The sequence below is a fragment of the Dromaius novaehollandiae genome, chromosome 1, assembly GCF_036370855.1.
Source record: "Dromaius novaehollandiae isolate bDroNov1 chromosome 1, bDroNov1.hap1, whole genome shotgun sequence".
NCBI lineage: Eukaryota > Metazoa > Chordata > Aves > Casuariiformes > Dromaiidae > Dromaius > Dromaius novaehollandiae.
This window is the reverse complement of record NC_088098.1, coordinates 1,288,116-1,314,990: the sequence shown is the minus strand read 5'-3', so window position 1 is coordinate 1,314,990 and position 26,875 is coordinate 1,288,116. Positions and strand designations below refer to the sequence as shown.

The following is a 26,875-nucleotide window of genomic DNA, read 5'->3' as shown; positions in this document are numbered from 1 at the left end:
TACTGTCTTCAAGAAACTGGGCTTAAGTCCTGTGCAGCCTGATAGCCTGTCGCCAGAAATGGGCAGTACCTTGTGGAAAAAAAGAGGATGCAAAGGGAGAAGGCTGCAGAGGAGGGCACACAGCAGCAACCTCTAAAATGCAGGTGATCTGCAGAGAAAAACAAAGGAAAACTGATTGTACCTCCTCGCTTCATTCCCCCCAGGCTGTCAGAGGGACTAGAGAGAGGAAAAGACTCTTTTTTTCCCCCTTGGCTGTATCCATCAGCATTTGCGGTAGGGTATTTCTGTATTGATTGGTAGTGAAGCCATGGGAGCTATCCCAAAAGAGCATAGTAGATGTCCCCATGCCAGGGGGTACATAACCACTCTGGAGCTAGACCTGGATGGCTTCTGTCATTGAATTCTCTTGTTTTACTCTTTTGGTAATATTTAGATTTTGAGTGAAGTTGGGAAAAATAGGTCAGGGCACAAGCCTGCTTAAATAGAGCCATCCAAGGCTCACGAGTGATTTGGCTTCGCTGCTTCGGGTCTCAGTATCTCAGAAACCAACACCATATCAGTTCATACGGTGAGCAGCCGGCAAGAAAAGACATGACCAAGCAAGTGGATGGGCTCACTCAGAAGTTCTCCTTTCTTCTCCTGGGAATCGGTATGGCTCAGTAGCTGCTACGGTTGGTTGTGACAAGATAGGAACCAGCTGGGGAATTGCAAGTAGAGCTGTATTTTAGTTTCCTTTTCTGTGAGACAGGGAGTATGCTCCTGCCCCTCCTCGTATGGTGTTTTGAGCTGTACAGATGAACAGAGCCATGTAAGATGTTGCTGCTATTATTAGACATTGCTTTAGGTCTCTCTAATTACATTTTTTTAAGAGCTGTTCCTGTAATGTTTCCAAGGGCCCAACAATAAATTAGATTTTGTTTCTAGTAAATAAACTAGCCAGGCTACTCAAACATTGCGGTTCCACGTGGTAATGTGCAGCCCTTGCATAATAAGTGAAGCCCTTGCCTGAAAATGATGCATCCCACGTGTTTTTTAAAATGCCAGAAAATCCTCAGGTTGCTGGATTAAAAAAAAAAAAATCATATACACTTTGCTCTTTGCAATGTGGCCTACTGGGTATTTCATTCCTGACAAAGCACACTCATAGGTGCTGGGGAAACTTAACTCTCATCACCCTGAAATCACTTGCAGGCCTTAGATAAAGAGCTAAATTGTACCAAAACCGATCCAGACCCACTGTGGGGTCATTCATGTCCATACAAAGCAGCGTGTACTAACACGGTCTGGTGCTGTTAAGAGATTTGTTTTTCTTGTATTTACCTCCTTAGGCGAAATATAGGCTATTAAAGCTTGGATTCTGCCAACAGTAGGAATCATTTTTGTTCTTGAAGACTTTGGATTAAATGGTTTGGCGCACATGTGTTGTCACACAGAGCAGACACACACTGGGTTTCAAGCATACCTCCTGCAAACTCCTTTTGTGTAGCCCTTAATAATAATCTGTGAATAGAGTCAAGGAATGCAGCACTCAGACGCACAAGCATGTTGCTGGCCTCGAGTATCAAAGTTTCTCCTTTAGTCTTCAGTGTGTAAAGGTACACATCACTTTGCACCTGGCTGCACCATCAGAGCGCTTTACATTTTTCATTAAATTGAGTTTCCGTGGATGCAGGGAGTGGCATCTGCTTTGGGACTGCCTTGGTGGTGAGGGTCTGGCTCAAAAAAAGCACAAGTGCAATTTTCTGAAGAGACCTCTGGGGTTAGCCAGCAGCATTTAAAGTTGTCTCAGCATCAGTGTCATCTGCAATATGCTTTGCACATTGATCAACTCTGGGACCTCTTCTCATCGGATGTAGCACTTACCCTGTGCAACCTTGAACCTAAGTTGGCACCTGTAGCTGCTCTTGCCTGTGCATCACCCATGATCGTATTTGCTGTGGTCAAGGGCTGCTGTTAAACCCATCGGCATTGTTTTTGTCTCTCGTTAGGTTCTTAGCATGGTGATCAATGCAGCTTACAAGCCAGGGAGTGTTTTACGAGAACTGCAGCTCGTGGAAGACCCTCAGTGGAATTTCCAAGAGGAAACGCTCAAAGCAAAGTAAGTCTTCTGTGCATGCTTTTTTGTTTGGTACCTTTAAGAAATGGAACTGTCTGGAAAAAAAAAAAAAGAACAAAAGGTTTTTTTGCTGCGAATGTTTTATTTTTTTTAATTATCATTTTGTTTCATTGAATTATTTGGCTGGTTCTGGAGCAGCTTAAGAAGTGAAATGTTCACCCGAGCATTTCATTTCTGTTGTCTTTTTTTAAGTAGCTACACAGATTTTGAAGAAAAATGTAATGTTTGTTCAGCAAAGTCCTGACTTTTATGATAAGCTACTCCTATGAACTTTGCTATTATTGAATTCAGTCAATTCATGGCTTTTCTAAATGTAGCAGTATTACTGCTTTTAATATACAGCCTGTCACTCTACTGCAGAAAGATCTGGTAAGAATTAATGGCTGGAAGAAAGAAATACAAAAAATTGCAAACAAAATAAGAGAAACATATTTTTAAGCAGGAGAGTGATTGGGACAAAATACCAAGAAGTCTGAGATTCAGATCAAGACCTGATGTCTTTCTAGAATATGTACTAGAATATATATATGTGTGTTTAATTCTAGTCTAAACAATATATAAGTGAACTATGTGCCTATAAAATGCTAGATGTACTAGAAAATGCTCTGTTTTCCCCTTCCAACTGTAATATGTACCCCTTGAAGTCTTTTTTTATATAATAGGTACTCTAGCTGGGATGTATCCCTGCAACCGTTATTCCTCTTAAAGAGGGGTCTCTCCACATACCTCCAAAGAGCAATTATTCCCCTTTTGTCGACAAATGTCAGCAAAAAGTTCTTTGAAGACACCTCTCCCTACTGACTGACTTAGACACTTTATCTTTTTGAGTGCTAAAGTTAAATGTGATGAATCTCACCTCTTATACTGAACTCTGTTACTCCCTTTTTAAATAAATGCAATTGGCTTTTGGTTATTTGAAATGGTTGACTCTCAACTATGACATTATTGATTTCTATTGTATTTGATCTTTGGCCATGCAGACACTACAGACAGCTCATGTGTGCTCTCTTTGAGGGAGAGAACTGAGAACCGTTTACTCTGCAAACTCAGAAACTGTTCTTCTAAAGGAGGATTGCAAATAGAAATTGAAGGCTATTGGAAAATCTGATTTTTAATTTGCTTCTGTCACCCATGTGGAAGTCATATTTTTGGTGTTCATCCAATGAAATTTTGAGGATGAAAAACCCAAAGATCATTCTGCACGGGTAGATTTTCATTAAAAATAAGTCATCATCCATGGGCTGTTTTTCATTGATTCCAGGCTCCTGCACCTTGTTCTGGCAAATGTCAGATATAGCAATCCTACTGGTACTCAGCAGTTGTGAAATCAAGTTATATTTCCTCATCTTAACATCCTGTCCTTCATCTCCTCTACCTTCCCCCATGGCACTTCTATCCATTCATTCTCGTGTCTTTTTCTCCTCCCGTCTAATTAGCAGGGGGGCTAGCCTGCTGGGATATATCTTATATCTATATAGCCCTCCAGAGAAAAATATACCAGTCCTTTCCATCAAAGAGGTTTGCATTTCTTGTTGGGCACGGGTAGTGTACATGTTCCTGTACATCTGCCGTCCTACCAGGAGGCAGCAATCTCAGCGAGTCAGACAACATCTTTCAACTTTGTCAAGCCGAAGAACTTTCCCCAGGTATCGTTGCAGGCTCAAAGCTATGACAGCAAGTTTTACAGTGACTTCTAGGCGTAGAAATGTATTCTCATCTCAGTGTGGCTGTTTATTCTGGCTAGTGAAGAGACAGAGCTAATGGGTCCGTGTCATGTTACTGTGGCTATCTGGCTCCTGGGGGCTGAGCCCATGGTCCTCTGTGCACAGAGCTGTGCTGAGTGGTCATACCAGCTCACCTGCAGGTACTTTGAGTACTTCTAGGAGTGGGTGACAGAGGGTAGACAAGCCCTAAGATTGCCTGACTAGTCTAGGTCACTTTTCCTCTGAGTGCGCTGGGGCTGTTTCATCAAGAAATCTGCTGGGTTTTAATTGCATCTGGTTGTGCAGAAACAGCAAAGAAAACAAGCTCGTGAAATCAGATACCCCGGCATGCACAAAGCGACACATGACATGTTACATCAGGTATGACAGTCGGGTGTGCTCCAGAATCTTAAACAGAGAGACCTGTAACGAGCAAACGTCTGTCTACGCCGACTTCCAACCACGCCGGCTCCCAATGGTATCTTGCTGCTAATGATGACAGCTCTACAGCCAGCTGGAGCGTTCGTGCTGTAATGTGACATGTCGTGTCACCGCCTTCCTTCTGATGTAAACTGACACCTCCTTGGATCTTGACAATGTTGTTGTTTGTTTGCGGCGATGGTTGCAGTAGGGTAGAGCAAAGGGGAGTGAGGAGAAAGGTGAAGACAAGGCTGTTGTTTCCCACCAGCCCGAACGCCAAGTTGTTCCCTGCCGGGAATGCGTTATCGCAGTCCTAGGGCAACCTGCATTTAGTTTACTCTGCTGTCACGAATGGCCAGCGCAGAATCAATTACACTAGCCTTGCAACGAAGATAAACAGTTTAGATTGTCCGAACAGATGTGTTTGCACTCTGTGATGGCAGTCGCTTCCCATCAGCACTGCTGACTCTCTGTGAAAATAGTCACACCTTATTTATTGGTGATGATGAGCTAGAAATGTCAGTCCTGATCCCCTGAATTCCCAGAGCTGTGGCCATTCAGCCCTTATAGCTTTGATGCTTTAATTTCAGTGTCTAAATCCAGATTTGCTGTCCTGATCTTGTATACAAAGGCTCAAGGACCTTTACTCTTTCTAAGGGCTTTTATTGCTACAGCTGCAAGCCAGGCTGTTGGGCCTCACCCATTTTTGCAGGACTTAGCCTTCTTTTTCTTTATTTTGATTAACTGGGCTTCATACAAGACACACACTCTGTGCACACTGGTCCTATCTATGTACTATTTCTGAAATTCCCATTATCTGAAATTCCAAGACCTGCCCAAATCTAGTAGCTGAATTCCAGGAATATTAACTCGTAATCACAGAAACCATTGCTTATTTATGAGGTTATATTTCAAAGAAAGTCTTTTTGCTGTGGATGCTTTACAAGATTTCCTTTCATCTGGGATGAATGATGCTGAGGTACTTTATGTCTTCTTTGCCTCATTCTTTGCTGGCAAGGTTTACTCGCAGGTCTCCCAGGTCCCTGTCACTGAGGGAGTGAAGCATTACTCACAGTAGATGAAAAAGGAATTGGAGACCACGTAGGCAAGTTGGACATACACAAGTCCATGTGACCAGATGAGATGTACCCACGGCTGCCTGGGGGAACTGGCCAATGTCATTGCAGGGCCACTGTCTTTCATCTTTGAAAGGTCATGATGATCAGGGAGGTTTCCTGATATCTGAAAGAAGGCAAACATCACACCCATCTTCAAGAAGGACAAGAAGAAAGATCCAGGTACTTACAGGCTGGTCAGCCTAAACTTAATGCATGGGGAGGTTATGAGGCAAATCCTCCTGGAAGCCGTTTCCAAGAACATGTAGGACCAGAGGTGACTGGGAAGAGCCAGCATGGATTTACCAAGGGCAAGTTGTGCCTGCTGTGATGAGATGACTGGTTTGGTAGATGAGGGAAGAGTGCTGGAAGTTGTTTACACTGCTTTTAGCAAGGCTTGCAACACAGTCTCCCATACTATTCTTGTAGCCAAACAGTGGTGATATGGATTGGATGGGTGCCTGATAAGTTGAGTGGAAAACTGGTTGGAAAACTGTGCTCAAAGGATTGTGATCAGTAATATGAAATCCAAGTGGCAGCTAGTTATTAGCAGCACTCCTCAAAGTCAGTACTGAGCTATAGCTCATATCATTTAATTTGTCTTCAACGTCAGCTTGGTCTTTTGTGCCAAGTGCTGGCGATAGTAGTTGTCAGAACCAATGGAATGACTTAAGGGTTTTTCTTCCATAATTAGGAGGAGACTTAGCCAGACATGTTCTTACAACTAGAACAATCTTAGGGCCCTCACTGAATTTTATTTTCAAGAGTACAAAACATCACTGGATGATTAAATAGGTTTGGAGGAAGGTCACCACCACATTTTTGATGATTTTACCTACAGTATGCATATTTGCAAAATTGTTGGCATCCTGGATACATTGAGTTGCTCCAAAGATACAGGTATTTTGATGAAAACTTTAGAGGTTACTGTCTTTGGCAGTCCCAATGGCCCATATAGGCAGGTTCTATTTCAAGCATAATAAAGCAGATGTTAAATGATCTCTGCTACTGCACTGGTAAGATACTTCTGGTAGATGTAATGCAAGGAGACTTTGGTTGTGTTCTGTGGGTGCCTGATGTTTCCAGGAGACTTCTCTTATTTGGCTGACTTTGAGCAATAAGCCAAATGTGAAATTTCTTGCAAAAGAACAGATGTGGGTTTCCAATCCCACAAAGGAAAGTGAGGCTGTTAGCCACCTGATTATTCAAAATACTGTCAAAGGTTGTCAGAAGTGTGGGCTGTATCTTTATGGTGTGACTTTTGAAAATGTAGCTAGTGCTCAGTGTTCATGCTGTTTGAAGTATCTTCAGCATGAGGCTTTTCATGTCATGGCACAATAGCCCCAACTACTGCTCCTAGGTGACATTTTGTTCTCATGAGCTTCTAATCTATTTTATGGCCAAAGGAAGGTTCCAAAGAAGAATAAGTAAAATATTTCCAGACGGGTGCTATTAGCTGCGTATTACTGCTCATGGATCAGCAAAGACTCTGAGTATATTTTTCCTGGGAATATTTTCAGCCATGAGGGTTTCTTCAACTTTTGATGTCTTGGACCAGAGAGAAGGGGGGCAGAAAAGCAATATTTCTTTGACTTTCAATGTAAAATCTTTTTCAAAGGAACAGTGGTTTCCAAGAAAGCTTAAAATGTTATGCTTGACACAGCTGTTTTTGAGGTCTTTAGCACTGTCGTGCTATGCGTGCAAGTTACTTGCTGCTTAAAAGTAGTTGGGAAGATAGGAGTCCCAGTATGAAAGTATCAGTAGTAGGCAATTTTTTGAACAATGCTAATAGAAAAGGGTTTTCTGGTTATATCCTGAGGAGCTCTTTCTACAGGGCTGTCCTAGACAAGCTCAGATTACATTTGATGGTGTTTGTGTTAGAAGGTTTAGAGTGCAAGAAGTATGGAAAATATTAGTAGATCCTGGCTTATATCCTTGCAAGAGGTGCTGCCAAGGCCAAAATCATGTAAAATTTTTCTTGTGGCCAGTACAAACACCTCGGGTTATTGAGAGTGATTCCTGCAGTCATGCCAATCTCCATTTTGCCATGCTTTCTATTAGTCATTATGTGCAATATGGGTATTGCATTCAAAGCAGACAGTGAAATCAGTTTTTCATTTTATCAGCTTCATCTTTTTTCTTTTGCCAGGCACTTTAGTACAGTGGGACCTTTTTGGATAGGCAAACACAAAAGGAAGTGTGCAGTTAGAAAAAGTGAGCCATCCTCAAATGACACCCAGATATTATCAGGTAGCTTAGCTTGTAAGAAAAAAGATCAAGAGGCAATTTGATTGCAGTACTTTTACAGGGAAGCAAAACCAGATGCAGTCTTTTCATCCTAGTGGTGAAAGTCAGAACAAGGACAAATAAGTATAACTTAAATCAAGACACATCCAGATTTAAAATGAAGCATAGGCTTATAGGTATGGGTGATCCTGCTGCCCAGTAAAGTATTGAATTCTTCCAGTGCGGAGGGCTTTAGAGGGAAGCTGGTGGTTTTCTGGAAGTGATGCTTTTGTCCAGCTAAAGTTGTTGGGTTCAGGTGAAGGTACCAGAATGAAGTTCTGCAGCCTGTCGCAGGAGTCTGACTTGCTGACCTAATGAGCTAGGTCACTGTTAAACTTAACAGCTCCTGGAGAAGTAATAAGGGCAGGAGTCTTTTCAAACATATTGAAAAGAAGTATAAGACCTTTTTAAGTACACATATTTAAATGTCTGTGGAAATCATTCTTTTCATATTAGGTTTTGCCAAAGCCCCTTTAGCCAGGCTGTCTGAAGTTTTTTTCATTGGGAAGCTGGGATAACAGTGCTCTCTTCCACCTTGGAAGTAGCACTTTTTCCATTATGCCTCATCTGTCTGTCCAGGTCTGATGGGCTGCATGAAGAGTTGGCTCATTAGTTAATTAATTAATGAATCTGGAATTGACTCCATGACCTGGGATCTTGCTTGGGCAGCAGATGGGATGACAGAGCCTGGTGTCATGCAGAGATACTCATTTAGGTTCTGGAAGAGTTTTGTGTTGAGGTGATAGTTCTGATCAAGCCTTTTGCGATGTGAGGATGGTTGGACTGGGCTGTTCCCAGACTCAGGGTTAATTTGGGAACCCCCTTATAAAATCATGCACTACAGGGTCAAACCCTCTTCCGATACCCCAGTGTTTCCAGAAGAAGTTTTAGGGATATAGAGCAGTAAGAGGTGGTTTCTCAGTTGCCTTGCATAACTCTGTGAAACCTTCTGAGAGAGGGAAGGGGGTCCAGGGAGGATGCTGCGTATGTTAACTCCATGGCTCTTTTGTTGCGCCTTCTTCTCCTCTTCTTCTTCCATATTGGACTGTTGGCAGCTGCTTCCCTGTTAGGAAGCAGTGGATCTTAATGCACTCACAAATACTTCCTCCCATTCTTCCTGATGGTGGCAACTTGTCTTTCATGGCTTCCAAGCCAGTAATCTCTCTTTTTCGCTCTGTCCTCCCTGTTTTCTTTTGCGTGTTACTTTTCTGTCTTCTAAGCACATTTATAATGCCTGAACACCAGGCACTCGCATGACTGTCTCTTGTGTTGCATTCCTCAGGATGCGTAAGGGATGTTTTAAAAGCCTTATCTCGCTGTTTACAAAAGCTTGGTGCTGCTGTTTAATAAATTATGGGGATAATTGGGTTTTCAGAGTTCACGTCTCCAATGTATTACAGCAGGGATGTAACCATGTCTTTCTTAGCCATTTATCGCTCGGAAACACTTCATATAAAACACTGAAATAAATGTTTTAGTAGTACATGGACAACAAGTTTAAAACAAATCTTGCACTGCAGCTTTCTGCTCTAAGTATTCCCTCCAGGAGTCACCGTTTAGGGCCTGTTCCTGCAGCCCAGTTAAATCACTCAGGAGACTCTGGATTATTTCCTGGGGCTTTGCACTGCACAGACCTCATAGCGGTAAAGTCATCTGATCCCCACATCGCAGACAGTCCAGTTTCACCCAGACATTTCTACCCAGTGCGTATAGCCCAGGGGCCACAGTTAGGCTAAGGCATTTCACGTATCGGATGGTACACTCTACATCACTGGCAGAGGACAGAAAGCCAAGATCCTTGCAGCTACTGTGGGGAAGTCTGGGGGCAGCTCACTGGGTAAAGCCAAGAGATGAATTTTGTCTTATTTCATCCTGATCCACTACATGAAAAAGTATCTGGATTACTGAAGTCAGTTTGTGCTCAGTTCATTGTACATGTAGGACATGATGTGAGAGCTACCTCAAGACACATGGCAATGGAGAAGACCAAGGTGGAGGTGGAGGCATACAGAGCCAGTCTCCAGTACAACCCAAGCCTGAGGTGGTGACCAAATAGCTCTTCAAGGTGGATATGCTTCTCATAGCAGGTCAACTTACGAGGAGAGACCTGCACCCCTCTCCCAAACACCATCAAACCATCCTGAAGATCCATCAGTTTGTGGTACGACAGTACTATCCTGTGCGGTATCCCCACCAACTGTACTCTCAATTTACTCCATTTCTTGCCGTATCTCCAATTATATCTAGTCTGCACGTGCATTCCTCCCCAAACGACATCCACACCTCAGCTTCCAGCATCGTTTCATCCTTCCTTTCCTTGTTCAAGTCTATCTGAAATGGAGTCACTAAAACAAGTAGGTATATTCTGCTTCTCTTCTCAAGAGAGACATTCTTCCAGAAGTCATCAGGGAAGGGGTCTACCTAACAGAGGGCAGAGTCTGGTCAGTAGCATCGAAGGACATTGCTTGTTTGGTGACATGGGATCTTGTGATACTGTTTTCTAGGTACAGAGGGAAGACGTACAGGGCAACGGTTAAGATTGTGCGAACATCGGATCAGGTAGCAGATTTCTGCAGAAGAGTCTGTGCAAAGTTGGAGTGCTGCCCCAACCTGTTCAGTCCTGTCTTGGTGGCTGAAGTCTGCCCGGAGAACTGTTCCATTCATACTAAAACCAAGTACAGTGAGTATTAGCTGTAATACTTCTTGTTGCTAGCCGGGAGTCAGAGCAGTGGGAGACTGCGCATGAACTGGTTATGAAGCACATGAATTGTGTAATACGTTAATATAGAGTGTGATTCTCCTCACCTAATTAGAACTGCCCAAAAGACAGTTATTTAATCCTGACCAAGTCACCATAAGCTCCATTAGTAGTCATTGCTGAGAACTGGGCATCTTCAGAAAATGGTCCATCTCACTCCCTGCTAATATTATCTGTGTGAAAGTCATTCCTCTTTGGAGGTGTTGACTTCTCTTCATATATAAAGGTAAAATACAGGGTATATAAAAGGAAACTGCAGCAGCCACTGAGATTTAAACCGCTACATCTCAGACATCTTCATTAAGTGAGGTGAATCCTCCTGCTTAGTGAAGAGTTTCCATCATATGCACCAGCACATGCCAGTGTCACAATGACAGGGCTGCTGGAAGGAGATTGGTAGCATTGACTTCTATGTACCCAGGGAGTTTAATATTTAAACATATCCCTACGTACTCAGGAATGCTGAAGTTAAGCATGTGTTCAACACTCTTTGTTGTCAATGTTAGATAAATTAGCTCTTAACAGGTCACAAAATGTAAGTTGGTGCTGTTCTTCTCTCACCCAGGTTGCAAGAAACCAAACTGATTGATTTAAGAGAAGTTGTTCCTGTTTGGTGCCAGGGCAAAAGGAGAAATGGGCTCAGGGACAGATTCAGACCACCTAACGTAGGTTTCTGTAGGAGTCTACACCCGAGCTAGTCTCCTAGACTCCATCTTTGTTGAATGGAGAGCTAGAGGAGTACAGCCAGGGAAGCGCAGGCTGTGGTCGTCTCATCCCAAAGCTGATGCCTGTATTTGGTCAGAGGAATCATGTCGTAAACTCCATTGATTGTATTAGCTCTGTTCAGTTGCCTACACATGGGTACCAAGGGCTGTTCTAGATGTCCTAGCATGCCCTACTTGGTGCAAGTGTGCCCTAAACCTCCCGCAGTATCTGTCAGCCCCAGAGGATGCTGTAGAGCATGTCAGATGGCAGCTGAACTGAGCCCCTAACGTAAGGCCAGAGGACTCTCATCTCCTGTGCACTGAATGTTATTTCAGCTTGGGCCAAGAAATATTTGAAGATAATAAAAACCCAGTCCTTCATGCACTGAACAAACATACATAATGCAGAATAGCCTGCCCTCCCCACCCTGCACTGCAACCGTCAGCAGCTGAAAATGTACCTAAGACTTAAGTCATGCTGAAGTGCAGCAGATCAGATCTGAAACATGTAGACCTCTCTCACTGCAAATTGCTACTTGGCTTAGTGGAAGCTTTGCCTAAGTACACACTGTAGGGTTAAATTCAGAACTCCTCACTCATCGCCGATAAATGTGTATACATAAGAGCTCTAACACTTCGCACTAGTCCAAGATGACGTCCTGTATTTACACTGGACATTTTTTCTGAATTAAGGTATTTTAAAGTTCCTTGTAAAAGTGCAGCTAGAGTGCAATATTTAATCAGTAGCAAAAAGCAAGCCGAAGTTTCCTTCTCTTGATGGTTAGAGTTTTAATGGGTGTTTTCCTTTCATTTCTTCAGCTTATTATTATGGAAAGAGGAAAAAAATCATTAAGCCACCAATTGGGGAAAATAACAACATGAAAAGTGGACATGTCAAGCCAGCCAGACGCAGGAAAAGGCGGAAATCCATCTTTGTGCAGAAGAAAAGGAGGACGTCGGCCGTTGATTTGAATGCAGCAGGCTCGGCAGAGGTACACGCTGATAAATCAGCAAAAGCCTCTCTGGGCTTTTTTTCCTGGTCTGCGTCTCCCTTTTGAAACAGTTGTCAGCAAACTCCAATACTTCACTCTCCGATTTTGAATCCCTCCTTAGCACCCTCTTTTTCTAAGATCATAATGGTTTTGGGGGGACACTTTGGGCACTTAGCCCATGCTAATTCCTGTATTAGCAAGTGCAGTTCATGCTTGTGAGCTCCACCTTCGTTTCACCCTGGATTTGGAGCCAGCCAAACACTTGATAGTGACTAAGCATTCGTTATGCTGATCAGTTGTGAACTATCTGATATTATATCTTTGTTTTCTTTTGCTTCATCATATGTCTGTTGACATATGAGGCTCTTTTCAGTGTTTGTGCAGCATCTGACACCATGGAGGAGGTCTGAGATCCACGTCTAAGATCTCCAAGTATCATAGTACTACAAATAATAACCCTTGGGTCATTGGACTCTTAGTTTTTCATTAACTGTTTGTAATATTTTTGGTTCATAAGGCCAAACAACAGAAGCACTAGAAGCTTTAGAAGCCAAGTAAAGGGTTTGTGTCCCAAATTTGAGGTTTTGGTCTCGCCAAGACTTTGTGTGCGATGACAGGATCCCAGCTTCAGCAATGATTCGTGTCCAGGTGCAAACTGGAGCAGACTTAGTTAAATCACTTCTGTGTGGATTCTTCCTGGCTGGTTTTCATATGATTATAATGACCAAGTTCACATGTGGTTTCCTTTCCTCAGCTGAGCGCCAGCGGTTGCTGCTTTGTGCAATGTGAAATAAAATAGGTTTGCCTAAATTCCCTCTACTTCAGCTGGAGGGAGGGTGACTTCTAAAGCCACTCTCACTTGGTTGCTTGCACCGTCACGAATCAGTCCTCATTTAGGTGTAGTTCAGCTTTCATTTCTTTAGGTTAAACCTCTTTCAAAGGATTTTAAACTGAAATAAATCCATTTTAAAACAAAATTGACTGTCAGCCAGCTTTTTCAATTCATTTAACTAACTTGGTTTAAAATTGTTCTTCCACTTAAGGCTTTTGCATGTGCCGTAGATACATGCTCACGCTTTCGTCGGAGCTAATCTGTTGAAGCTGTTGGGGCAATTTACATATATAAAGTTCAGCATACACAGTTTCCATAGGCCAGTATATATTTCCATAGGCCTCTGTGTGACAGAAATTACAGGAATGTGGTTATAATCTCCTTTACCTGGAAATTTATGCTGTACCCTCAAGCTGAAGGCCGTGTTGAGCTGAAAGCAGGGAATTTGGATGAAATCCTATGTCCTGAAATGTACAGAAATTCCAGCAAAGCAATCTCTTCTATACACTAGTACTTCTTGATACTTTAAAAAGGCATCAAAATTTCCTTCCTTTCAATACCAGTGACACCCATGATAATCTGAAGCAAGATGAAGATTTAAAATCAAGCGTGTTTCTGGTTTTCTTTCACCTTTAGCAACCTGAGTTTCATTCTATCCTTTCGGTGGTTTCCATTTCCCATTCTCATGCACATCAGCAGTGCCACAAGGTTTGAGATGCAGGCACAACAGAGGAACATTTCATGCCAGACGAGTTATTGCCATTGACCTTTTGTTGGAAACAAAAAAAGGATTTATTAACTGTGTATTTTTACTTTTACATTTTGTAAGAAATCTAAATTGGAGGCTAATCTACTTAGCACTGTAGTAAAAATGAGATAATTCAGTTAAAATAAATGTTACTGTGGACTGACATGGGCATGGGCGTACAATTTGACCTGGTACCTTTTGATTTGCCGTGGTATTAATCTCCAAGTCCGAATGCCATTTCTCTGATAATCTTTGTGCAGGAAAGTGAAGACGATGAGCCGGATGCGATGGAGGATGAGACAGGGAGCGAGGAAACCAGCTCCGAGCTCCGCGATGACCAGACGGACACCTCCTCCGCCGAGGTCCCCTCCACCCGGCCACGGCGTGCCGTCACGTTACGGAGCAGCACCGAGTCGGACCGACCTCCTCCCACGGAGAGGGCTCGGAGGAGCCGGAAATCCCAGCCTCTCTCGTACAACGAGGGAGAGAAGTGCCCTCAAGTCAAGGAAGTGAGTATGGCGGCAGGCACTTTCACTCCTAATTAATGGCAGTATTTTCTTTGGTGTCAAGCGTTGCTCGTCTGAGGAGGACATCCCTGCTCTGTGACTGAGTAGTCCTCAGCGCCGTGTAGTTTTCTTTACGAGAGCTTTTGACTTTTGTAGGAAATGAAGCAAGAAGAGGAGGAAAAGCTCATCCTGGACAGTAATCCACTGGAGTGGACTGTGACCGATGTTGTGAGGTTTATTAAACTGACTGACTGCGCACCCCTTGCCAAAATATTTCAGGAGCAGGTAGAGATCTTCATGTAACACTTCTCTTCACATTTGTGGTGCTTATTCACATGTCAAAAAAAGACAGGACATACTACATTGCTAGCTGGGCCCAGGGCATTGACAAAGAGCTTTTGATCAGATTTCAAAACCACTTGGGCCGAGCTACAGCACAAATTTTGAGAAAGCATGGAAACCCTTGGAAATTGGTGTCAGAGCTTTGCCAGATCCTCAGAGAGAGCAGAAACCTCTCTGAGTCCTTGTCAAAAGGAGGAGGTTTAGACCTTTGTTGTCCATGCCACGATCCCACAAAACCATGCTGGTGTCAAGTGGGCATCTCCATGTACCAACAGGTAGTGGTTCTTTGGTACAAGTTAGCATGAATGTGTAAGATTTATATAGAAGCAGCCATTCCTTGGCTAATGAATAACGGCCACTGTTGATTAATTTGAAAACAAAGGGGCAGCAAAGCTCCAGGAAATCCCTAGAAAGATCCATCTCTTGGAGCAAGAGTGGTCAATTAGGCTGCAGCCAATGGCACTCAGCAGAGCGATGTAGCCAGCTGCACATTGAACTATTTCTGATTCTTCTTTGTGAACAAGCCCATTCCCGGGCATACCTGGGAATATCTGTGGGAAAAATTGAAGAGCAAATCTAGAGCAAGGCTGAAACACTCTTGTAGCGAGATGCTGCAATCGCCGTGCTGCAGTATGCTCCCACCATTTGTTAATCAACCTGGAGTATTGCCAGGGCTTGAAAGCCAAACCCATCTTTCCTTCATCGGAGAGTTTTATGGGGACTTCAAGCGAACACAGATTAGTGGAGCTTTTCCTTGCTATTTGCAAGGAAGCTCATGGTGCTATGGGCCATTGAGCTTCAATGTAGAAAGAACCCAAGTGGTGGACAGTCCTGATCAAAGCAGTGCTTAAGGTGTCCAAGGTCTCTACGTGTCTAAGGCTACCTAATCTGGGCTATCCTGGAGAGTTTTTGTGTTGCCTGTGAGTTAAATGGCTTTTTCTGTCCTTAGACTTTGATCCTCCCTAAGGTGTGAAAAACGATTTGTCTGTTCCTCGGTCCATTAAAGAACAAAAAGGACTTGAACTCTTAGTTAAGAGGAGGATCGTGAAGCCAGCAGGAATCTGTCATAAAATGGCTTTTTTATGGGGTGCTGGTTCAGGGAGTTTGGGACATAAATAAGTCTGAGACTCTGGACATGGTCTCTGTGGCCTTCTCCTTGCCTCAGTTCCTCAGCCATAAAACGGGACTAATCAGATCTCCTTGGTGCCTATGGAGTTTGTTTAGAAGTTGATCCAACATTTCATAGTCTGGGAGGCTTCTCCCAAATTGAGGAAGAGGTGGGAACCTAAGGAGACATACTAGATAACTTCTGAAAAGGCATCAGGCATCCCAGAGGAAAGAGTTGGGCAGCATCAAAGTGGGTTCATTAAGAAAAAGACAGAGGACAAAATCTCTCAGGCAAAGCAGCTAATTTTGGAGACAGGCTTCCCTCCTCACCTCTCCACCCCTCATTCTGCTTGCTGTCCTCCAGAGTCCATGAACAAAGCCTATGTCACTGTTTCTCCCTTCCACAGGACATCGATGGCCAAGCCCTTCTGCTGCTGACACTCCCCACGGTGCAAGAGTGCATGGAGCTGAAGCTCGGGCCGGCCATCAAGCTGTGTCACCAGATCGAGCGAGTAAAAGTGGCTTTCTATGCACAATACGCCAACTGACTGCACTTCTCCGTTTCTGTCTGTTCCCTTTTTCATTCTCTCTCTTTTTTAACACTGCAACTCGTTCGAGGTTCTTTGCTTTTCCCCCATTCTTTTCCGAAAACACATGGAATCGGAAGCACTGGGAAGTAACTTGTAAAAAAAAAAAAAAGAAAACTAGCAAGAAATTGAATTTTTCTGTACTTGTAAAGCACACTGAATGATTGCTGGCATCTCTCCTTCACAAGCCTTGCTAACCCGCTACGCTGTGGTGTTAAGGCCAGTATGGATCAGATGGCTTGTCATTTTTTAAAACAAAGCCAAACAACTTTTGCTACCAGTGGCAGACACATTCCCAAGGAGAACGGTCAGACATTTCCGGCTGATGATGGTTGGTCTAGGTCCATTTCTGGACATGAACTATGCTTTCAGCCAACTCTGACGCACTTCTTTCATATTGAAATGTAAGTGACCATTTTTAACATAACCCGGGGTTTACTGCAAATTTGATCTTAGTGATCAATGGGGTTTTTTTCTTCTTTTTTTTCTCCTCTCTGTTCTCACAGAAGGAAAAAGTGTTATACCAGTCATATGCTATTTGTTATTCCTGAGTGATTTAGAAAGGAGGACCCAAGCCAGGCTCTCTGTACGGTATCAGACGAAGCTGCAGGGAGCTGACAAGGGCGCAACAAGACCTAATGCACAGTAACGCTTCCCGAGCCCGCGTCGCTGCGTACAATACACCGATTGTCTCGGTGGTCAGATCTGTACAGTGCTTCATTCTTGTAAAGGAACGTGCATGAAATCTTTTATCCTCAAGCCCGTCCAGTTCAATTCAAGTCTGACTTTGAACCCAATGGGGGGAACAGAAACCAGGCTCTTCAGATTTAATGATGAGACTGCGGAGCGAGGCTGATTGCACTTCCACCTTCGTGGATTTGGTGTTAAGTGGTCATAAAAAGCTCAACGTTTTCCACCGTTGTACCCCACGGGGTTTTACGCCAGCTGAAGATCCAGCCCAGAGCACCCGCTCTCTCCGGTGTATATAAAGCTCCCAGATTGTCCCAGTGCTTTGTGCCACCCGGGCCAGTTAAACTGGGGCTTGCTTTAAACAGGCTCAGTGTTTCTGTCTATCTTGCAGGGCTATATGACCCCTCCTCCTCTCCCTCCAAACACGTGTTGAGCCTCAATTTGTGGCAACTCAGCAAAGGTTGGTGGTGACACATTGGTGTGAAGTTCTCCCCAAAGCAAGAACCAAACTGGGACCAAGCCTGAATTTTGCTCTGACTTTAAGGTGTGAGTGAATCCTTCCCTCAAAAAGCAAACTGGATGGTTCTTGCTGAGGTTTAGCCTGATTTCATAGGAAACCACTGGCTTCAGCAGACTTTTTGGGTTTTTTTTAAGCTATAGACAGGCCCCTTTTTCCTGGCCTTGGGGAACTCAGCTTGGGTTTTATATTTGTCCTGGAAATTTTACACAGCTCTGTTACAATGCTGTGATGCCAAAGGCCACCCAGGGAAAACCTCTTCCAAAAGAAATGTCTCTTCTAGCCCTAAATCTGAATGGCTGTGCTTCTGGCCAGATAACCAAACCTTGAATAGTTGCCATGTGATGACTGCAAACTTGGATCAGATAATCCTGCTGTCTCTGCACTCAAAAAAAACCTACTGACCAACACCAGGCTAGAGCTGGTGCTTTCTCTTTTATCAATTTCCTCCTTAAATTCTTTAGATTAAAGGTGGAAAGCCTCAGAAATAAATAAAATCCTGGGCTACATCCGAATCTGCCCTAGAGCATGTGTTAGGCAAGAAGTAATGACTCCGTCTGCCATGCATCACTGGAGACTTTATGATCTGTCTTTCAGTGAGTTTCCTGATTTGCCGCTGAGGAATTTGATGGGTGCTACTGCTGCAGACTGGGCCAGCTCCTGCCAGCTCCTGCAGACTTCACTGGAAATTTTCTTAGGTGGGAGATCAGCAGGACTGGGTCTGGGCTCAGCTGTTTGTTTGTATGGAAGATCTTGGTGTTGAAGTTTAAATCAAAGGAAAGGAAAAGATGTAGTCACCTCTGTGCTAAAGAGGTTTCTTTCATTTCTCCAAAAGCCAGGAATAAAAAGGTCTGTAATGGTGCAGACATTCAAAAACTGGGTTTTAGACTGGATTACCTACTGAACAGTAGCAGTGGACTATGTCCATGCACTTGGTTTGATAACTGCTTGGACTCACTTTAGGGTCCCTAAAGAGTTGCTCCTTGTTTAGTCTCTGAAGACAAAATGATTCTGCCTGGCAAAAAGAGAGCATGGCTGAGACAAATGAGGATGCTTCTCCCAGCACCTCCGTGCTTCAGCTGAGTCCCTTCCAAGGCTGGTGTAACGTCTGCCAGCAGGAGATATCTCCCACAAGACTGCTATCAGGAAAACCAGAGCACGAGGACATTTCAAGGAAGGGAATCTGCCTTTTTGAGCATCCCAGCACTGATCCTTTACTTACCAAGTTCACCTTCTTCTGAGCGTCCTTCCACTGCTCTGATGTTCTTTGGAGTTTCTGGACGCTCAGATTTGTCAGAGACATTTAATGCTTCCTGGAACATGTCGCAAGAACTTCAACGCTTTCTCCGTTAACCTTGTAACTGTAGATATTCCTATGGCAGCTAACTATTCACGGAAGCACGGTCGGGGAGCAGAGCTGCAGACTCTGAGAATAACCATCCCTAACATTGGCCAAGCAGGGGATGGATGGAGTGTGGAGCCCAGCACGTGGGAGTCTCTACTGATTGTTCAGGGAAGTTAGATCATATTAAAAAAAAACATGTATTAAACAAAAAACAGTTTAATTTTAGGTTGCAGCAGCTGTTTTATTTCCTTAGGTTTCTCTCTCTTCATCATTCGTCTTTCAATTTACTGTTCTTCTGTGTCCTGTCATTTATCTCTCTCTGTTCCTTTTGGAGAAAATGATAACCTGAAGTCTTTATCGTAAAATTATCTTGTACCAGCTGGGTGATAAATGCTTTTTTTTTTTTTTTCCAGTCTTTAGGATTGGGAGAAAAAGGGGATTGGGCAGATGTTGTCTCTTGCATTGACTGCCTCCCAGAGAACCTGGAGCTGAAGGTCTTTGATGGTTTCTTAAACAAATGGAGAATGGATTGTGCGTAGATTAATTGGAGAATGTGCTCAGATTGTCACTTAAACCTTGAGCAGAGATCAGAGACAACTGCTTACTCTTGCCCATACTTCATTTCAATTCTGGAAAATTAGCAAGGCTTTAGAATAATGTACCTCAAAAGTGACATTTGAAACCAGATCTCGTTAGAGTAAAACATCGCTTTGCTAAGTAGAAATATAAGACACTGAAAGTTTTTCTGGTCCAGTATAGGTTCTGGGTTAAATTCAGAGCTGGTGCAATTGCATAGATACACCGATAATGTTGATGAAATTATATCTTCTTCCACTTGTTCTGAATTTTGCACCCAGGGCTGAAGTTTATTGTATTACCAGCTGCAAAAAGCCACTACTCTGAAGTGCTAAACACATGATTATCTGAGACCATTACCAAAGGCTGAGGAGCAGTCCTGCAGTTGCGTTTGGGATGTTGGATGTTGAGCTTCAGCACATTCACACAGATCGTTTTGCTCCCACAGAGAAGGTGTGCAGGCATCTGCTCTTGGCCTCTCTTTAGGCATAGGACCAAGGATGGGCATCTCTGGAGCTTTGTGCTCAGGAGCACAAGGAAAGGGTTGAGCATATTATGCATTGATACTTGCCCATCTTGCTCTGCATCGGCTTCTTTTGAGCCTGTGCTCAGCCTGGTTGAAGAGGTCCATGGGCAGGTTCCTGCAGCCTTCCCAGACCAGGAATAACACATTAAACCAGAATAACGCATTAACTTATGGCAGATGTCCATGTTTCCCTGCTGGTTGTCCTTCTTTCTTCCTGTTGTCATCAATGCTCCTCTCCCACCTGGAAGAGAAATGCTCTTTTTCGGTTCAGAGCTCTTCTTCCTTTTCCAGCTTGAAAATACACAGCTCCCATCCACACTCCCTGTTTTTTTTTCTCAACTGCAGGATGACCGAACTCCTGACTGTTTCTGCTTCTCAGAGCTGTGATGGCCTCCCAGCTCTGAGAAGGATTTCAGGTTCTCCAGCTCCACCTTGTTGACCATATGCAATAGCTCTTGAGAGTTTGGTCCTGTAGGGTGCGGAGAACCTCTTAGAAATGCTGTATATCCTCAGCACCCGTTGAAATCAGGGCAAATGGTTACACAGCCTGTCCTCAGTGAAGCATCTAGCGGGTGCATGTCCTAGCTGAGACAGCCTGACCCGCATTGCCAGAGGTGTTTGGATGCCTGCCGGGATTTACAAAACTCAGTAAGTTAGACACCTAAAACCCATAAAGAGTTCAGTGTGGGTAAACAGCTTATTTGCCTTAAACTGGAAAGTTGCTATTCCTTGGCTTTAACCTGCAACCTTTTGTGGTCAGAAATAACATGGTCTGGAGTAAACGCCACCTCAGCTCTTTGAAGCCCAACCAGACAATGTCAACCCACCATAATCAATATCTGGTCACTGGAAAAGCCTGCCCTGGTCTTTTCAGGGCACCAGATTGAATTTGGTGGAGCTGTAATGCAATCACAATGTCTTGGAAGCTCAGCACCATCAGGGCATTTCAAATGCTTTTTGCTTTTATGGTGCAGCATGTCTGGAGAATGATGCAGATCAGACTGTTTCTCCCAGTTAAACATTCAAGTGCCAAAAAAAGAAAAAAGAACATGCTGTAAAAGAGCACCATTGAAACCAGCTTTATCACATGTGTATAAATATATTCTCAAGGGCTCCATTTTGGTGCTAAGGTGTGTCACTCTGTATTTTCCATTGCTTGGAATTACAAAGCTGATTCCCCTCTCCAAGAATATTTTCTGTAATCAACAACATGTCTTAACCATTAGGATTTTATATCATTCTTTTTTTCTTGCAGCTATAGATTTTTTAATTCAGACACACTCAACAAATAGCCCCCTCTAAATCCTATGAGTTTTGGAAAAGTTTTATACAATATATGTATGTAAAAACCCTTTCAAAATATGGGTGCATGTATATTTTTCCCTGGCTGATACTCTTCATCGAATCAGCTGACCTACTATTTAGGGAATCCTTGTTACTCAGGACTTGATCCAGAAGTGATCGAAGTCAGTGGAAGGGCCCTCATAGACATGTGTGGGCTTTGGACCAGGTCTTCACTGAATTCTTTCACTTAGAAGTCCAAAGTGTGCAGTTAATTAACAAGAAGTTTAAAAACCTGCTTCTCCCAGTGGGCAGAAATCCAACCGAAATCTGCCAGACTAAATGAGAAAGGGTTCATGTCCTTAGGTGCTCATGAACTTCAAAGAAAGGAGCAGAAACATTTAATATTATCATTTATTCTTTGGTACGAAACTCCAGCAACAAGTGCAATGATCTTAATGGCTGCATTTAGAATTTGAGCCAGACATCAAAGATCAGAGTTTTACAGCCCAGTAGTCCTTTAAATGTCAGCTGTCCTGCAGGAGAAGAGTGGTTTTGCAGTGATTTGGTGCCACATACTGGAATTCTCTTGCATGAGAAGGTGAATGTGAACTGCCCAGAAATAACATGGGTCATAGATTTAAATTTTCATGCCTTTTCTCGTGTTTTAGTCTTTGATGTGAATTCTTACATTGAAGAAGATCTCAAGTTCCTGATTTAAAACTCTAGCCTCTGCGATGGCCTGTGGCAGAGCTTTCTAGCATTTAGATCTAGTGTCATGCTACTTATGAGCATGGGAGCATGCGTTGACAGTCAGCTAGGGCAGGTGAGATGAGGAGATCTCTCTGCAAAAAAGCCCTGCTTGTCGAAGGAGTCCTCTGCACAGCCTGGAGGACGGATGCTCCCCACAGCTCACAGGGGCGAGGGGACATGTTTCCAGTCATGCTACTGCTGGATGGATCTTGTAGCCTGAATAGCGTAAGGCAGCAGGACAGTTGTCATGTGGCCACTTAGCCACAGATATTGTCAGCCTTGATGCCTGTGAGAGACGGGAGGGATGGTTTCAGGGAAGAAGAGGGTTTGGCATTCTGAGTTGGAGATGCCTTTGTAGAGAAGGACCTTCCATGGGAGGAAATTGCAGCTGTAGTCCATCAGCATCATTCCTGAAGGCTTCTCTGCATCTTGCTCATAGTAAAGATGCTTTAAGCCCAAGCAGAGGCCTGGTGAGAGGAGAAGGAAAGAAGCTGGCAATACACTCAGAGCTACAACCCTTGCATGTGAGTGCTGTCAGGTTAGTATTTTCTTTCCCTTGTGGAGATGCAGGGATTTGGCCCAGATGTCTCTGGGCCATTTGGCTCAGTAGGGAGCAGTAGGGAAGATCATTCTTCCTGGTATCCATCTCCTGTGCATCTCCTGTGTTTGGGCATTAAGGAACTTCCTCTTGCACCTTTCAGACCTTCATAGGAAAAGTCAGGCTAAAACTTTAGCTCCCTCCCATAGAAATAGGTCGCCTAGCCCTGAGTTCAGATTATGGGAGTCAGCAAAACACACAGCTGTGTGTTGTGATGTGACAGACCAAAAATGATCCCTCAGAAGTCAACCCATCTGCATGTTACTGCTCCATTCTCACCAGAGGTTGTGGCCTTTAGATCTGTTCATAACTGCACACGGTGTATTTCCTAATCCCCGTTCGACAGAACCTGCTCAGGATGTGCCAACACATGCAGTTATTCCAGCAGCTTTCACCTTGGGGGACCTGCTTGTTAGAAAATGCTTGCCTGGGGAAGGATGACGTGACACTTCCGTGTATACAGGCAGGGATATCACGTATAGCCAGGTACTCACTGCAGCATGGTTCGATAAAGGTGAAAGATCTCCAGCAGAGGCTTTGAAGGGAACTGAGTCTTTTCACGAGCCAGGGTGGAACAAGGTGACCTCTCGTACCCTCCTCTCTCTAACAGAACAGCAGAAATTCGCTCTACAGCCAGCAGTTACAGACCATTAGTGGTGATGTACATTGGAAACCTTTGAATTGTTTTGCATTCCAGTTTGTACTGAGGATTTGATTCAAACTTTGTGTACGTAATCCCTTTGGTGTGTTACAAATATATATGTGTGTATATATATATGTGTGTGTATATATATATATATATATACATATAAATAAATCAATGCTGGTGTTTTTACTTTTTAAAGTCCACAGGGCAAAGGGCATGTTGTTAGTTTGCTGTAAGATTCTATTCTGTATATATGTTTTCATGTAAATAAGTGAAAATCTATATTCAGAGTTATATTTTAATTTTTATTCAAAATGAAATAAATCCCCTTTTTACTTGAAGCAATTGTAAGCTACATTGTTAATAAAGTAATAATAAATCACGTCTCTCTCCAGGGTATTTTTTTCGCTTGGATGGGCAGCAAGGATTGTGCTTTAATGTATTTGCTTCTTCCTTGAGGAGGGAAGGTGAGAAAGCCATTTTGGTCACTAGAGAGAAGAACCTGCAGCCAGATTTAGGTTGGCCTAGTTGAATCGCCCTGGGGAGGTGCCTTTCTTCAACGCCTTTAGAGGGCATCTAGAGCACATGGACACCTCATGGATGTGAATACCGAGAAAGGGCCAACCTGAGCTAGGAGCCAGGCTACGTGGATGGGTGCAGGTGGACATAGGCTCTGGTTATATCCTTCACAGCGTCATGCAAACACAACGGCTCAGCTTGCCAGGAGCACAGGCTCCATCCGAGTAGAGGTGTGACACTGAAGAACAGTTCTTATCTGAGGACTTCATAGGAGAGTGACAAGGAGAGGAGTGAAAGAAGAGAATGGAAGCAATGAAATGAGCAGCAAGAAAGGAAGGATGTAGTGAGAGAGCAGCTGACAGTGGCAGGACAAGACTTACAGTAGAGCCACAACATGTGGAGCAGAGATGCAAGAAACATGACTTCCCAAGCTACGTGGGAATCATTGAACACTGCTCCATGGAGTAGCAACCTTGCGGTGGGGAATATTAGCTATTCACTGGGGTCAAAAACGTGGGCTACAAAGATCCTGGTGTACATTGCAGAAGAAAACTGTACTGTATGAAAACACGTTTCAGATAAGATTTTTTCTGGAGGTACAGGTTGTGGTGAAGAGCCTAAATTCCACAGTTTCTCTTAGCTTAGCAAGACCAGCCATTCTTTGTCTGATCAAAATACAACCCTGGGGAAGTAGGTGGGTTTAGGGTGATTTACAAAGGGATAAAACCATTAGTAAGATTTTTTTTACAATATTAATCAAGTCTTTGGCTGGAGCTCCTTCTATGCAACACGTTATGATGCTGCAATCACAGCCCATACATCGGAAAGTACGACATTGCAGATAGTGATGGAACTGACATCTCCAAAGAGCCTTAAAAGTAAAGCATCAGGCCAATGGATAGTGATATGTTTTGACATACGGCTTGCTAGGCCACAGATGTCGTCACTGAAAGATGATGTGTAGAACAGGAAGGATTTATACAAGGAAATAATTCTGAGCTAAGTCTCATGGTGGCATAAAACTAAAAGAGCGGAAGCTTGAATGCTTTATGATATTCTTAAGAATCCAGAGGTGAAAATAAATCCATGTATCTCCCTGCAGCTTATTATGTAGTCATTTAAAAGTAATGCAAAGGTCAGACACTGAGTTTTAGATTTCTGCCACAGCTCTGGGAAGATATGCTCAGAGCTGTGCAAAGAGCTCATTTTTGAGGAGTATAATGCAAAGTGATTTTAGTAAAACACTGCTAAGATGTTCCAGTTGAGTTCCTTGAGATTAGTGACCAATGCATGAAATACAGTTGTCATATATGGTTTCCTGGAGGGGGGGATCTACCAGCCTTGCTTCTGGCATCACAGGCCAAGATTTTGAAGACTAACCTCTGTTTTTAGTGTTGCAGTTTTACATTCACAATTAATTTGGGAAAGATCACTGGATACCTCACCTGATTTGCGGATACAGTCAAGCACTGATGCAGTGAGTGCGTTCACCAACATATAGTGAACAGCAGTTGCCTACCACATTAAAAAAAAAACATAAAAAAAGTAAAATCAAGCTGGATTTTCAGATCTCAGAGGAAAAGACCCTCTTTCTTTTCTGCATTTGTACAGAACAAATACAAAAAAAAATAATAATAAAGATAATCCTATTTCATTCCAAGGGTTTGCAGAAAGGCATTCAAGACAATGATTGTTATTAATAGCCATGTTGATGCTGCAGGTGCTGTTGTTGTTACTATTGCTGTTGGTTTTTTTAATTCCAAGATTCATGACTATCAGTGAAATGTAGTGATTATTTTCAAAGTTCCTTTGCTCCTACAATATTTGCCTAAGGATGATACACCTCTTGCTGTAGTGCCTGTACTTAGTTACTGTAAATTGATTTTATAGTTACATTTCAGCCAGAGATATAATTACACTGTCTTTTCTAATAGGTCACAGAATCTTAAAATCACAGAAAACAGTGCTGCGAGACACCTTGAGGTGTCAGCTAGCCTGCTTCCCCTCCGCAAGGTCAGACCAATTAGACCAATCTTATTCCTATGTGGCATTTATCCAGCTTGACCTCCAGACAGGTGTCAAAATAAGACCTCTGGTGATAGGGATTCTCCAGCATCTCGAGAGTGCCTAAAAATGCATGATGGCATTTGGACAGTGAAGTGTAATATTCCCAGGTAAAACCATTGAGCTGATGTTGCCATTCAATGGCCTCTGTCTGCAAAGCTTAGTAGGACTAGTAATTAATGTAGAAAATTTTAATAGTAAAACTAGAAAATTCACTTTTAAGATTAAATTTCAAGTAGGCAACTGTGATAATTTCCACCCTGAGTCCTTATTTAGGGAGGTAGGACAAAAGAGCTGGAGATAACAACAACAGCGGTACTACAGGCCACTTCCCTGCAATACCCTGTGCTGCCATCCTTGTGCTTGTGTCTCTGGACAAGTCATCTTTTGAATTAAAGCTTTGTATCACTGGGATTATTGTAGAACACAGATTAAAGGCCCATCGTTTTAGGTTCAGGTTGCTCTGTCATGTACAATGGACCTTGCTCTTGTCCACCTGCTGACATTACACACAGACCAGCCACCCATTTCTGTCAAATTGCCTAGCTGATCAACATAACGGTGTTAACTTCAGAGCAACTGCTCCCTGTGCTTAGTCTGAGGTTTGCTGCTAGCTCAGACCTGGAATATGCCCTTGTGCTTGAGAGCTCGCTGGATCTTTCCAGGTGTATCAGCTTGGACTCATGAGAGGTGCAGAGAGTGCACAGGAGATATTCCCTGCCGAGGCAATTTGCACTCTTTTCTGACAAGACCGAGCAAAAGATGGGAACCATTTAGAGGGAGAAAAGTGTTATTATCACTTTCACGGAGTTGGCACTGAGACACTGAGGTTACATTTTTGCTCAGTGTTGGAAGGACCCTAGAGCATCTGAACTGTAAATCTTTGTGCTTGAGTTGTCACAGGAATCCTGGGAGCTCTGCTGAGCTCCTGGACATACAGTTGACCTTAACTGCATTTTACCACTGCAGCTTTCTACTTAACAGCCTCCTGACCACATCTGGAATTCACTTAGCCAAGGAGGCCTTGAGCTCAGCGAGTTCCCCAGCTACGATTGCACAATGCTCTGCTCCTGAGCACCAGACCTTTTGCACCTCAATTTCATGCTCTGTCATGATGAAAATAGAGACAAACATGAAAGAAGAG

The 26,875-nt window shown here is 43.3% G+C and overlaps 1 protein-coding gene across 2 annotated transcripts in view; it reads left to right on the top strand.

Moving 5' to 3' along the window:
• SFMBT2 (Scm like with four mbt domains 2) overlaps positions 1-23,530 on the top strand; it is a 118,354-nt gene extending 94,824 nt beyond the window's left edge. For both annotated transcript variants that reach the window (XM_026119388.2, XM_064500246.1), the window contains 6 exons: positions 1,989-2,098; positions 10,145-10,320; positions 11,922-12,094; positions 13,935-14,183; positions 14,337-14,465; positions 16,037-23,530. In XM_026119388.2, the coding sequence (XP_025975173.2) occupies positions 1,989-2,098; positions 10,145-10,320; positions 11,922-12,094; positions 13,935-14,183; positions 14,337-14,465; positions 16,037-16,177 (978 nt within the window). In that variant the 3' untranslated portion in view covers positions 16,178-23,530. The remainder of the gene's footprint in view (positions 1-1,988; positions 2,099-10,144; positions 10,321-11,921; positions 12,095-13,934; positions 14,184-14,336; positions 14,466-16,036) is intronic.
• Positions 23,531-26,875: the final 3,345 nt, after the last annotated feature.